The 13379-nt window shown below is 40.4% G+C and overlaps 1 protein-coding gene across 1 annotated transcript in view; it reads right to left on the bottom strand.

Annotated features, from left to right (window-relative positions):
* KLHL29 (kelch like family member 29) overlaps positions 1-13379 on the bottom strand; it is a 445478-nt gene that overhangs the window by 169901 nt on the left and 262198 nt on the right. The window contains exons 4-5 of the mRNA XM_081856969.1: positions 9880-10021; positions 8543-9085 (exon numbers count right to left, since the gene is read on the bottom strand). Of these exons, the coding sequence (XP_081713095.1) occupies positions 8543-9085; positions 9880-10021 (685 nt within the window). The remainder of the gene's footprint in view (positions 1-8542; positions 9086-9879; positions 10022-13379) is intronic.

Genomic DNA, 13379 nt, shown 5'->3' with positions numbered 1-13379 from the left:
GTTGAGAGTAGTGTCAGTTGAGAGTAGTGTCAGTTGAGTGCTGGTGGTTGCTAGGTTGCAGAGGTCCTTGTGAAACGCCCTTCATTGTGACACCTCCCTCTGCTGGCTCCTTGGTCACTAGGGGCATAGCGATCTCCTTTGGTTTGATCATTCAGGGAGTGAGAGAGAGAGTTGATGGAGATGTAAGTAGACTTTCTCATCAGCATCTGCATTCTGTGCTGATAATGCTCCCTGACAGTCTTAGGGAACATTTAAAAGATTAAGATCAGGAATGATTTAAATGCTTTTGGGCATCTTTATGACTCCACCCACTGTTTTGTAACAGTGAAGGGAAGTGACTGTGGATTCTGCTTACACTTTAGGAAAAGGAAAATTATTAAGATATCACGCCTTGGAAAAGGGCATTCTTTTTAGGCTAGTGACACAAGAGTCACTTGATAACTCGCCATGGGAGAATTAAGCATGTCCTCTGGAGAGGGTGATATCTTGCATTGTCTTCCTCCCCTTCCTGCCTCCCAGGGCCCATCTTTCAAAGGACAGCCAAGGTATAAAATCCTTCAGCACGCTGATGTTTCTTCTATAGTATTATATAGTATTATTTAGTATATGGCATTTGATGTTTCCCTTTTAAACATCCCTTCTCCACACTAAGCAAATCCACCTCTTTCAATCAGATGATGAGAATTGTCTTATAATATCCATGGGTGCTATTCTGGCTACAGTATTCAAGCACTCTCTTCACAGAATACCCACTGTGATATGCCTAGGAATGTGAATTCATCTTGAGTTTTGAGTCCTGAATGCCCAAACCAGTTTAGGGATGTAGAATAGAGAGTACTGTGGGTCACCTTTCTCACATTTTAACCCTTTCTTCCCATTTTGGTCCTGAGGAAAATCTGCTCTACAAATCTGGTCTCTGCACTGAGAGGAAATTCCCCAAGTGCGCCAATGAACGTTCAGATGGCCACCATCTTCCCCCCCCCTATGGTGAAATGAATATTTAGTTCAATAATTTCCAGTGCTCTAACAACAGAAGGCTTGTCATACGGGCTCAAACCTAGTGTCCATTTCCACAGATGCTATCCAAATGAAACCGGAAGTTCACCACCTGGATAATGGGCCAGAAAGGACTCCGACTAGAACAACGAGGCTTACCCCATTTCTCCTTCATCTGCTTATCCCCTACCTCCCCAGAATTCACGATGAAAGGTGGGGAGTACCCCTAGAATAGTGCATGGGGACAGAAGGGGGAGGGAGAGATTGGCGGAATTATAACCCTAACGCTACACTGAATCGACACATAATGTATATACATCCCAGAACAAAGCAATTAGAGGTACACTAGGTAGCTTGTTCCTGAAGTAGAATTATTATCTTTCTTTATTTATACATTACCTGTTAGAGAGGCCATTTGTTCTAACACTGTGACATTTATCCCAGTGGCCATGAGTTCCACAGTTTAAGCAAAGCTCTTAATACACAAAAAGATACAGTTGCTGCATGAGGTTATGCCTCAGGTCTGCATACTGTAAACAGGCAGCAAATGACACCCCTTCTTAGAAATTTCTTGAAGAATATTAAAATGCAGTGATATCTTATTATTATTTATTAGTGGGTACTGAATACATTTTTGTTTGAGAAGTCTTTCCCTGAAGTGTGGCTCAGTCGCTTTATGGAATACTAATTGTATAATAGTAGCAATGGTTTCTCTTTTTTTTATAAAAAATAATAATCTATCTTTTGTATTTTACCTCATTTTATCTTATTGGACACCACTCTGATAACTTGGGCTGCGAAGTGGTTTATAAAACTGTAACATAAAAATAAAGTTCTATTGACATTGATAAGGGTTGTGCAACTGCAGAGCTTAGTACTGTAAAAATATGTCCCACTATGATGAGAGCAAGGAGTAAAAAAAATAGAATTTCAGTTTAGTGTTTATATATGGAAGCAAGAAATCAAGAAGCTAGCATTATGGTCATTGCTGATGTATCTGCTAGTACTTCCATATTCACTTTATTTAGAAAAACAGCAGCAGTTGGAATCTTTTACTTTTTCTTTTTCCTTTCCAAGGGCAAAATATGCATCCAAATAATTACTGGAGAGGAACAATATCATCTATTTTTACAAAACTAAAAATATGCATCCTCCCAAGACCAATTATGTATCAGAAAGGAAAGGCCTGCAGTCAACAACTTCTAATTTCCCAGTAATGCATCTGATGAATTTCATATAATTATCCATCAACCAAGTTTTATCAAATCTCTCTCTTAACTTACCTTTTCTACACACGGAGCAGTTCACAGACATGACTTGAAATGTAATCTTGTTTATGTAGTGAATGGCTCTTCACCAAGGGGAGAATGGATAACATAACACGAGTACTGAGGAAGAGGAAACCAAGCTGCCTCAAGAGTAGACTGTGGAATAATTAAATTTGGTTTATACAGAAACACAGGTGGGCATGCATATGTCTCAGCATGCAACACAATGTATACGCCCAGTGCCCACTCACCTCTAAAAGGCTTCCTGAACCTCGGCCCTCCAGATGTTTTTGGCCTACAACTCCCATGATCCATAGCTAGCAGGAGCAGTGGTCAGGGATGATGGGAATTGTAGTCTCAAAACATCTGGAGGGCCAAGGTTGAGGAAGCCTGGGCTATAGACATGAGGACCTGGCATGCGGAGTTCTATATGCATATACCCCATGCTTATTTAACAAGCAAATATTCTGAACCACTGACGCTGCTGAAATGGTCCAACATGTAATTCTTGGAGGTATTACAAAGCAACGATAATTTCTTAGTTCTTCAACTCAGAATGTCGGACAAAAATCTGCACATGCAGTCCCTCTCAAGGCTAATTTGTAGGTAACAAGAGTAAAGGTTTGTTCAACGAAGAAGAAGCTTTGACAGCAAAACACAAGTCCTCCTCCTGCCCACCTAGCAGTTCAAAAGCACATCAAAGTGCAAGTAGATAAATAGATACCGCTCCGGCGGCAAGGTAAACGGCGTTTCCATGCGCTGCTCTGGTTCACCAGAAGCGGCTTAGTCATGCTGGCCACATGACCCAGAAAAACTGTCTGCGGACAAACGCCGACTCCCTCAGCCAATAAAGCGAGATGAGTGCCGCAACCCCAGAGTCGGTCATGACTGGACCTAATGGTCACTGGTCCCTTTACCTTTACCTATTAAGATAAAGAAGTCGCCTTCACTGTATTCTTTTTGGCGCCTACTAAAAACATTCCCATTTAGACAACCCTACCCAGATGCTTAGAAAATCCAGGTAAAATTTTTAATCTGTATTTTAGAATTTTAACTTTCGTATTTGGGTTGATTTTACTGTTTTATGCTTTGTAAACTGCTTTGAAGGTTTTTGTTTTTACAATCAAGCGGTGCACAAGTTTAATGAAATACCCAGTAAATAAATACGCATAGGAATGTAGAGTAATGTGGTGCAGATTATTTCACATCACCATATTCCAACAGCCCATTGCTGTTTCTTTCCCTCTTTCCTATAACCAGGGACTGATTCTGGCCACCTGCAGAGTTTAATTTTCTTTTGAGAAGTGAATGCTTGAAGCCCAGTGCATAGTGTAAAAATCTATTAATTAAACAAATTAGACCTTGAGAAGGATGAAAAGGAGGTGGTAGCTAACACCAGAAACACCCAGTAAAATGAAACATAAGGAGCTGTTTTCTGTTGTTTTTGGCATCCAGCACACATTTTCTTTCAGACCCAAAACCTGCCAGTTTTTGCTTTTGGGTTTCAAGGAAGTTCTTTACGTGTTCTGTGGAGCTGGTTACATAAAACAGATTTAGGAGTTACTTTGCCAAAGTTAAGTGGTCACTTGATTTCCACGAATTGCTCTGATTAACCAAGACCTTATGTAGCGGGTTGGCGGAGCTAGACCAAATCTAACCATAATAAAGTCTCTTTTAATGAGTGAAAATACTGAAAGTATGATTTGCTATTAAAACTGAGTGAACCACACATTATGTTTTGAATGTTCTTTCCAGTTTTCCAGCAGTCTGTGACTCTAAAACAATGGAAAGCTTTCACTGACGGGCAGGAATCCAGATATTCTGTAATTGCCCAGCCTGATTAAAAACGACTCTTAAAAGATGTACATACGTTCTATCAACATCGTAGCATTTGATTATTAAATTAATGTAACTTGCACCATATCCTCAGGATTCTCATAAACATGCCATCTGAAATATATAAATATATTTGACGTTATCCTGCTGATTAAAAAGAAGAATTAAACCATCCATCTACCCTAATTTTCAGTGGGAATTAAACGTGCAATTTTATCTGAAATGCACTCTAGTATGGATGTCAATGACACTTATAATGGAGACACAAGCTTACAATGGAGACACAAGCTAATCACTTAAAAGTTGTCAATATAGCATCTGAAATGGTGTGGGGATGTAGTCATCTACACTCTCTAATCATGCTATTAATCCCAGTGCTATCATCTCTTATCTTTCCTAGATTTCAAGTAGTGGCAGAGAACTGCTATAAAACTGGGCTTAACTGCATGGTAGAAGGTAGACTGTCAAATCATTTCCACTCTGGGGTAAAAGCACCAAATAAGCTCTGTGAATCCACCCTTATTGTATATATAGCATCTCATAATGATGGAACTTGCCTTATATAATGCTTGGAAAGAGCTATCAAGCATTTAATATAGAACAGCATTATTTTTAATTTAATTTAAAATTGCATATTTTTGCAATACAATTCTTTGCAGTAATTGACAAAGTACCAGTTGCCCAATGTTTGCAAACAGGCTAATCGTCAACATATTCACAGCATTTTTTAAAAAATCATTTAAAATTTCTCAACATCTCTCCTCAATACCAGCATCACCAGCAGCTGTAAGAGACCAATTAAATCTTCATTTGGCACATGGTTCAATGAAAAGAAAGGAATAAAGACTGAAAGATAGGTTCTGTAAAGTATAACAAAATACAATGTAACTGTTACTACAATTTAAATAATATTAAATGGACTTGACTTAATTTCAAGCTGTATGTCAAAAAAGACCATTGACCTATTGCAAATGGAATATCTTCCGCATAACCTTTATATATTGGGTTGAGATTGTTATTATTTTTTGCCATGTATTTGTTTACTTGTAAAGCAGAAACAGGCTATTAAGAAGAAACATTTGAGTAAGTGCATTTCTAGTGCAGACCCTGCAAGAATACAGCTCAGCCAAATGAAACATAATTAGGGAAAACAAAATGTGAAATTTTAAATCAGTTCACTAATGATGTATAAAAACATCAGTATCCCTTATTTTGACTGGCAAGATGTGTTCTTTTCATTTAGGGAATTGTGAAGTAATTACTCCATACCAGGCGGATTGTCAAGCAGAAACAAAAATGGGGCTAGTGCATGTCTGTGTGGTGGGAGGAATAATGATGGGAACGTAATGAAAAGGATCTCAAAGCACATCTGCAGCAGAACTTCCTTGCAACACCAGCCAAGGTTCACCCAAAATGAGGCAGAAAAGCTCGTTTCAAAAACTGATAGTGAAGGAGCTCTCCCTGCACGTTTGAACCATTTTGACATTGCGTCGCTGTGCTTCCAATCTCCCTATCTGAGAGAAAGCTGTCTGTCACACACAACTCCGAAATTAGCCAGGCTTTAAAGACACAAAGCCCCTGAGAGAGAAATCAAACCACTCTTCTTATGAACTTGAGATGGTTTATATGAGGGATATCTCATGCTAAACATGGCAAGAGCTTATAGTCTTCTGCCTTGCTGGACTGAGGTTTTCCTCTATTTAAGTAGATTTTATATCCGCTTGTTCCACATTAGAACTGACAATCACAATTATAGTGTCTAAATGAAGCTTTTAAAGAATGAGAATTTCTTTCCCTCTCTGGGTGTATATATATTTATTTACATCAGAGTTTCCCAGACTTGAGTCTCCAATTGTTGTTGGACTACAACTCCCATCATCCCTAGCTAGCAGGATCAGTGGTCATGGATGAAGGGAATTGTAGTCCAACAACAGCTGGCGACCCAAGATTGGTAAACCCTGATTTGCAAACACGCACCCATAAACCTACATAATAAATCATATATGGATGTTTCACTGTCTCTCTTTATCATTAAACAAATAAATTTGATAAATAAGAAGATAGTAAAATCTAACTCACAGGAAAACAGCTGCCCACCTTACAATTTATGCAAAACTGTAGAGCTAATCCATTGACAGCTGTCATCAATTAAAACTAATACCTGCTTTCATCTCTACATTTGAACTCAAGACAAAGTACATGTGGTTTCTGGATAGTGCACCGTTTGGGCACTATCCAGACCATGATTTGCGTGGCTTCAGAAAGAGGATAGCCTCATGTTCCTTCAGACCATAACCTTGGGCCTATAGATGCCTATAGATATTTATGATAAAAACCACAATGGGAATCATCATGACGAACCCTCAACTTTTAAAAAAATGGATGGGCAAATTATTTATCTCTAGGAAAGATTTCAACACCTGGAAGCTGCTCCAAGATGCTTTTTCTGGTCAGACAGTAATAAATAAATTAAAAACTCTAGAATCAAAATGAGACACCCTGCCAAAATATTCAATATTTACTTTAAATTTTGGATTCTGAAATCTCTTTAACATTTGAAATATATGGTGTTATATTTAACATTTTTTACTGAGGAAGGGAATAAGGTGTGAACTTAATTTTCTTGGAAATAATAAGAAATATATGGATAGCAAAGATCCTTCAAAGTCACTTCATCTCATATTTTCTAAGAAGTAAAAACCTGAAAACACTCAAGAGTACTTTGTTTTAGAAATCAGGGTGTGAAGCAACTGTTCTTAAAAGCTGGGCAATCGGAATGAATATCCTCATATGCAAATGAAAGGTATTTAATAGTAATGAAGTTTCTTTGGTATCAAGCTACACGAAAGATTTTAATATATAAATTAAACATATGGGCACTGTTCATGTGTACAATTAGCTTAGCAGACTTAATGGAGCCTTTGTGGTCTTCTATACTGACTTAAGAGATTTTTCTTAAGCTCCGTTCTATTTCAGTTTCATATGGGGAACACTAAATACTTGTTAAGGAGAGACAGGTTAATTTGAAAAATAAAACAGAGCACACAAAGATTAAATTAAATCAGCACTCTAGTGCTGGGAGGAAGAATGAATTTCCAAACACAACACGGTTGCATCTGATTTCTGCAGCACATTTAAAGAGCTGTCCTAGCATTCACAGAAGCAAGTCAAAGCACCTCTTCGCTTGTTACCTTCCAGGGGGTAATCTCAACCTAGCGTGAGATACAGTCATGCTTTGTCCCTGCGGATATGGCTGCATGTAACAGGTGATGTGAGCTGCTCTGTTTTTTGTTTTACATAATGTAGCATCATCCCACAAGCCTAACCTTCCCTCAGAAAGCAAATATATTTTCAACGACATGGTCAGACTGAGAGTTTCCCAGAGAACATAACAAGGGAATACTGTAAACTAAAAGAAACTTAACATGCAATGTCACACTTAATGTTCACATAGTGGACTGTCAGCAAGGTATATGCAGAGAACTACACAACAACCCACACAATTCTCGCCTTTTTTTTTTTTTTTGTCCCTGGGGCAGATTTGAGGGGTGGGCTGTGAAGTCAATATGAGGGAAATAGAAGTGTGCGGGAGGGAAGCATGCAGAACCCCTATGGGATTTTCTAGTGCAGATTTCCTGCCATCCTAACTTCCCAGCATGGTTCAGATGCATTCGGTTCTATGGATCAAATAACTACTGCTCCTGGCCTGATAGTCTCTTGGAGAGTTAGTACCAGATCACAGGTCAATTTCAATCAACACACTCTGAAGTACCACCTTAGAGGCTCTTGTTGGGTTGGCTAACCCAACCCAGTGTGCAGAGCCAACTAGAATGTTAGTCCAGTCCACACACACACCACGCTGAATAGGAGGAAATTATCAAGTGTCATATAAAAATACTGGCTCAAAAGCCACAACTTAACCTAGAAAGACAGTGGGGTGGTTTTTACGTAAGTGTTCCTCACGAGGGGGGGACGGGACTCTAAGGCAACAAGTGACAGCTGTCTCATGCACTTTGAGATGTGTATCTTTGCTTGTTCGAGGTACCCTAGCAAGTGTCATTCAGTGCTGAAACCAGTGCATAGTTTCCCCCGACTTCTCAGAGGAAGGAGTTTGTCATCTTTATGAAAAGCTGCCACAGAACACAAGACAGGAAACCGGTGCTGGAATACTGGCAGAGGAACATCAGCACTGTGAGCACAAGGCCACCTCTTATGTAGGGTTTTTGGCAGAACTTGAACATTGTTGACACATTACGTCCCCAAAGTACACATAATCCCAAAGTTGTTGTTTAGTCGTGTCCAACTCTTCGTGACCCCATGGACCAGAGCACGCCGGGCACTCCTGTCTTCCACTGCCTCCCACAGTTTGGTTGAACTCATGTTCTATCCCAGAGTGCAAAGTACAAAGCATGGAAAGCATGAGGAATTCTGGGCTAACTTACCTTTTGGATGCCAAGGATCTGTAAACTCGTACTTTCCCACACCAACCGTCCGTAGCATCTGCACGCCATTTGTGCTGTCCTGACTGCCCGTCTGGTTAGGAGGAAGCTGAGGAGCAGCCTGCCCATTGGTAGCCGGAACGCTATTAGGTAGGGCGGCTGAAGGCAAAGCAGGCGGTGGTGGAGGCAGGATAGGACAAGTCATATGACCGTTCCCTACTGCACTGTGGCCCGGGTGAGTCACCTGACCAACCCCGGTCATAGAAGACATTGTAATGGGATGGCTGTTAGTGTACAGAGGCTGGCTTTGCAGGTTCACAACCATGTTACTCAGAGGCTGTGAAGGCTGCTGCTGAAGCTGGTAATGAGCTGGCATTAATGGAAGCTGGGGGGTAACGTGAGGAGGGAGTGAGGGTGTAACTCCAATGACAGGGGCTTGGACGTTCACGGCTGGGCTGAAGGTCGGAGGTTGAGTCATCCCATAAGAATGAGTGATAAGAGTTGGCTGGCTACCTGCTGCAACTGTTGTAACCCATGGAGCTGTACCTGGAAAAAGGAAAGCTAGCAATAAGAACAATTTTTGGAAAAGGAAGGTCCAATACTCTCTCTCTGTACAATGCTGCTAATATTCAATTTCCCCTGCTGAGCCCGTCCCTCCTGCAACCCCAAAGGAGATGGTGGTGGGGAGACGGATCTGGAACCACTCCAAACTGGCAAGTGCCTGGAAGGACTACGACATGGCAGGAGAGTGCAAATGTTGAAAATAGCGATCAGCTAGCAATACAGAATGTTTACAATGTTATGCGCTTTGCAGCTTTGTGTAGCTTAAGTATATGCTTCCAAGAAAATTATCCTCTTTCCCCAACGTGTTTTCATGGCTCCCTGACAAACACTTGGCGCGTATAATAACCGTGTTGCAGCCACTACAAAGAGATTGTAATTAGGCGTCTGGCATAGCTGCACATTGTATGATATGTGTCTGGAAGCTGGAAATCATTTCAGGTGGCTATGGACATAAAAGGAGTTCTTAACATATTATGCAGTGGCGAGTTTTTTGTGTGTGTGTTTGTTTGTTTGTTTTCTACCCTGGTGGAGAAGGGAAAAGAAAATGCTTTAATGAACTTGCAGGCATCTTAATACATTTATATTAACCCTGACATAGGAGTAACCTGAGGGGGTCTTTACAACTAGAAAGAAAAGCCAGCTGTAGCATGAAAAAAGGACTCGTGATAAAGTCTTATTTAGAGAGGTAATTGGAGAAAGCATATTGAATTTGCTTTGAACAATCCCTCCACCCACCCACCCACCTAACAGAATTACAAATAAGGCTGAAAGAATACCTGGGTTTTCAGTCTCCCTCATCTGTTTGGATGGGGGTTCGTCTGTGTCCCAGGGGGTAGACTGATTGATGGGTGTCTGTCCCCACCTGACGCTGGTTGCTAATCCTTGTGGCTGATTCTCTGTCTTTGAAATGCAAGGCGTCTGTCAGGGAACAAGACAATACATTGTGTATTTAGACTAATTATATATATGTTGCTGTTGTTTTTCAGTATCACAATAATTTTAAAAATAATAATAATTAATAAATAATAATAATAATAATGTGCACCACTGAGACCATTCCATTGTAACTATCCAACATCCCAAAATTTCAACACCTCTTGCGATGGTTTGACCTCTTTCCGTTTTAACAGTACAAATTCTACAAACACCCTCCATATCTCCCCAAAATCATTTCTCCTGCATATTCCCTGTCTTACCTTAATGGCACATGTTAATTTATCATTAATAGATATATCCCACACCTCTTTATTTCCAGTCTTCCATTTTATATTCTGTTTGAAGAAGAAGAAGAAGAAAAGTTTGGATTTGATATCCCGCCTTTCACTCCCTTTAAGGAGTCTCAAAGCGGCTAACATTCTCCTTTCCCTTCCTCCCCCACAACAAACACTCTGAGAGGTGAGTGGGGCTGAGAGACTTCAGAGAAGTGTGACTGGCCCAAGGTCACCCAGCAGCTGCATGTGGAGGAGCGGAGACACGAACCCGGTTCACCAGAATATGAGACTACCGCTCTTAACCGCTCTTAACCACTACACCACACTGGCCCTTCCACTTCCTAGCTATAAGAATTCGTGCAGCTTTTATTAAATTTGTGAGCAACCTTCCATCCTATCATAAATTGATAGTAATGCTATCTCTGGACTTTTGGTTAGCTTTAACCCAGTGATTTCTGTTATCACCTTAAACACCCTTTGCCATAAAATAGTACATGTTTACATCCCCTTTAGGCTAATATAAATGGCATCTGTATAACTTTTCACATGTTTTTGTAATATTTTATAAATATATATAAATTCATATTGCATTTAGCCAGACTTGGACACAGAGGCAAAACAATTATAATGTTCTATTTTATGGAATGATTAATATTTATAAACAACATAACCACCATTGCTTTAAAGCAACAGTAAAAAAAAATCTAAACGCTTGCCACAACTTGTCTGCCTACAATTCGCTACAGAATTTTCACAATGCTGGTGTAATGTTTCTGATACTGGTCTGTCACAGAAGTCCGTATGCTTCATATCTAATTACTGATTTACTGGGGACTTCATGTTTTGCCATCATACGTCATGTTTTGCCATTTAGGTTGTGTCCAACACTGGCCATGCTCAGAGTAAACTTTGAATTTAATAAACATGGCTAAACTAGCACCATTAATTTCAGTAAGTCCATTCTGAGCAGAAGTTAGTTGGATGCAACCCTTAATTTCATGCTTCCCATTAAATTACATTTTGAAGCTTGAATATATGTTCAGACAAACAAGTTGTGCTTGGTTCCATTCCAAAATATGAAAACCAAAATGAACAAAGCCCCAAGCCCATTGCATTTGGACATTCTTGAAAAGTGGATTGCGACAAATTACTGCAAAAGAGGTCTTAGTATTTAATGTTCAACAATCCCTAAAACTGAACCAATAATGCAGAACTACACTATAGGAGTTGGCTGCAAAAGTGCTTATAATGGAAATATTTTAAAGCTAAAGCTCTTAAAAGAAACTGTAAAGTGTTGAAAAGGGCAAGGTTCACTAATCATGAAGTGGCGGCATAATCAGAAAGACAGCTCTGTATAAACAATCACACAAAACTAAATGTTCAACGTGATAACTGCTGGGCTTTCCTGCTCTTCCCTGTATATTTGCCAGGGGGCAAAAATAGGAGGCTTTCAGAGATGAAAAACCAACCAACCAAGTCCTTTTTGTAAAGCTACCAGTGAACTATGTGAACATGAATGGTTTGGTTCCGTTGGTTTTGCTCCTCCTAGGCCAGAAGGCAGACACTGGCCTAGTTCATGTGATACGGTATGTCTAGGTAATTTTGGCATATAAGCAATATATAAATTAATAAACAATATACAAATGATAATAATAAGCCGAACTATGGTTTGCTGCGACCATGCGAACCTACTGGCTCCCAGAGAGAAGCTCCCAATTGCTTTGTTCCTTTTAGGTGAATGCTTTGTAGCAGCTAAGCCAAGGTTTAGTTTAGTGTATCATCCAAGCCCACAATCACAGTGAAGCTCCTCCTTAACACATAAGCTTGTTTGTTGTTGGCTACATATCATGGTTAAGGAAAACTATGAAAGTGATGTCCCGGAGGGGGGCAACATAACCCCCAAAACCTCAAAAAATTGGGTTTTTTCTATTAAAAAAAAGCTCAAACAATTTGTCTGTGTCCAGATTTTCACTTCTTGAAATACGGCAACCCTAGATCAACCACGAACTTGGGTTTGGACGACACATTAAGCACCAAACTGAGCTGGGAAGACTGGGGAGAAGCAAAGACCCTGGGAGCCAGCATGTTTGTGCTAAGCCATGGTTTGACAGAACGTTATGTGCGAATGAGACCATTATGAGTGTCCTTTGGCTGTCTCCAGAATCAGTGTGCAAACTTCTCTCTGCTAGAACAGCAGAAGAGCCTGCATCTGCTTGCCCTCATTCTTTCTTACCCTGCCTCTTCCTTTTCCTTTCTCAAAATATACACCTTTAACCAGGAGTTGGCAAAGTTTTTGGGCACAAACAAACAAACACTATTTCCGGCGCTCCTTCCAGCGCGGAGGAGGCGTGCACAGCTTCCCATTGGTTGCAGGAGCTTCCTACAGCCAATGGGAAGCTGGCCAGAGTCGCGGAAGGCGGTCCCCACTCTGCTCCGCCCCAGTTTAGCGCGGTGCACAGGATCCGACCGAGCGGGCAGTGTGGGTCTATGGGCCAGTTAAACGGCCCCCGTGGGCTGCTTGTGGCCCATGGGCCTTAGGTTGCAGACCTCTGCCTTTAACCATGAGAACACCACATTTAGCAACTTATGGTTTTATAAAAAAGTGATGCAGCTCAAAGTCTCCAACAATCTGAATTTGGCTTCAGTTTACACATCTGAAAAAAATGTCACTCTAATAATTAAAAGTGGATTTTGCGTGTTTGTGTAAATTCATTTTCCAAATTGGTGTGTCTGCTTTCTGAAGTTACAACATCAACCAACTTCAAGAGGCACAGAACCATGTAACTAAGTGCTGGATTCCTATTCAAAAATATGCCTAACACATCTATATTAGTGTGTGGTTTCTGATCTGGTCAGGGGCTCATTTCTGCAGAGATGATATTCGCTGGAGTGGCAAATAGGAAATAAGGACATTCTACGCATGAACCAAAGTTTACTCTTATTTCAGGCATGCATCTACAGAGAATGCATCACATATCCTGGGTCTTAATGGCTCAGTAAACTTTAATACACATATCTAGCCTATTAGGATCCTAAGCTAGTATGTATTCAACCAGAAAGAAGCT

Source organism: Podarcis erhardii (genome assembly GCF_964252035.2).
Source record: "Podarcis erhardii genome assembly, chromosome: 3".
Classification (NCBI taxonomy): domain Eukaryota; kingdom Metazoa; phylum Chordata; class Lepidosauria; order Squamata; family Lacertidae; genus Podarcis; species Podarcis erhardii.
This window is presented reverse-complemented; position numbering and strand designations above follow the sequence as displayed.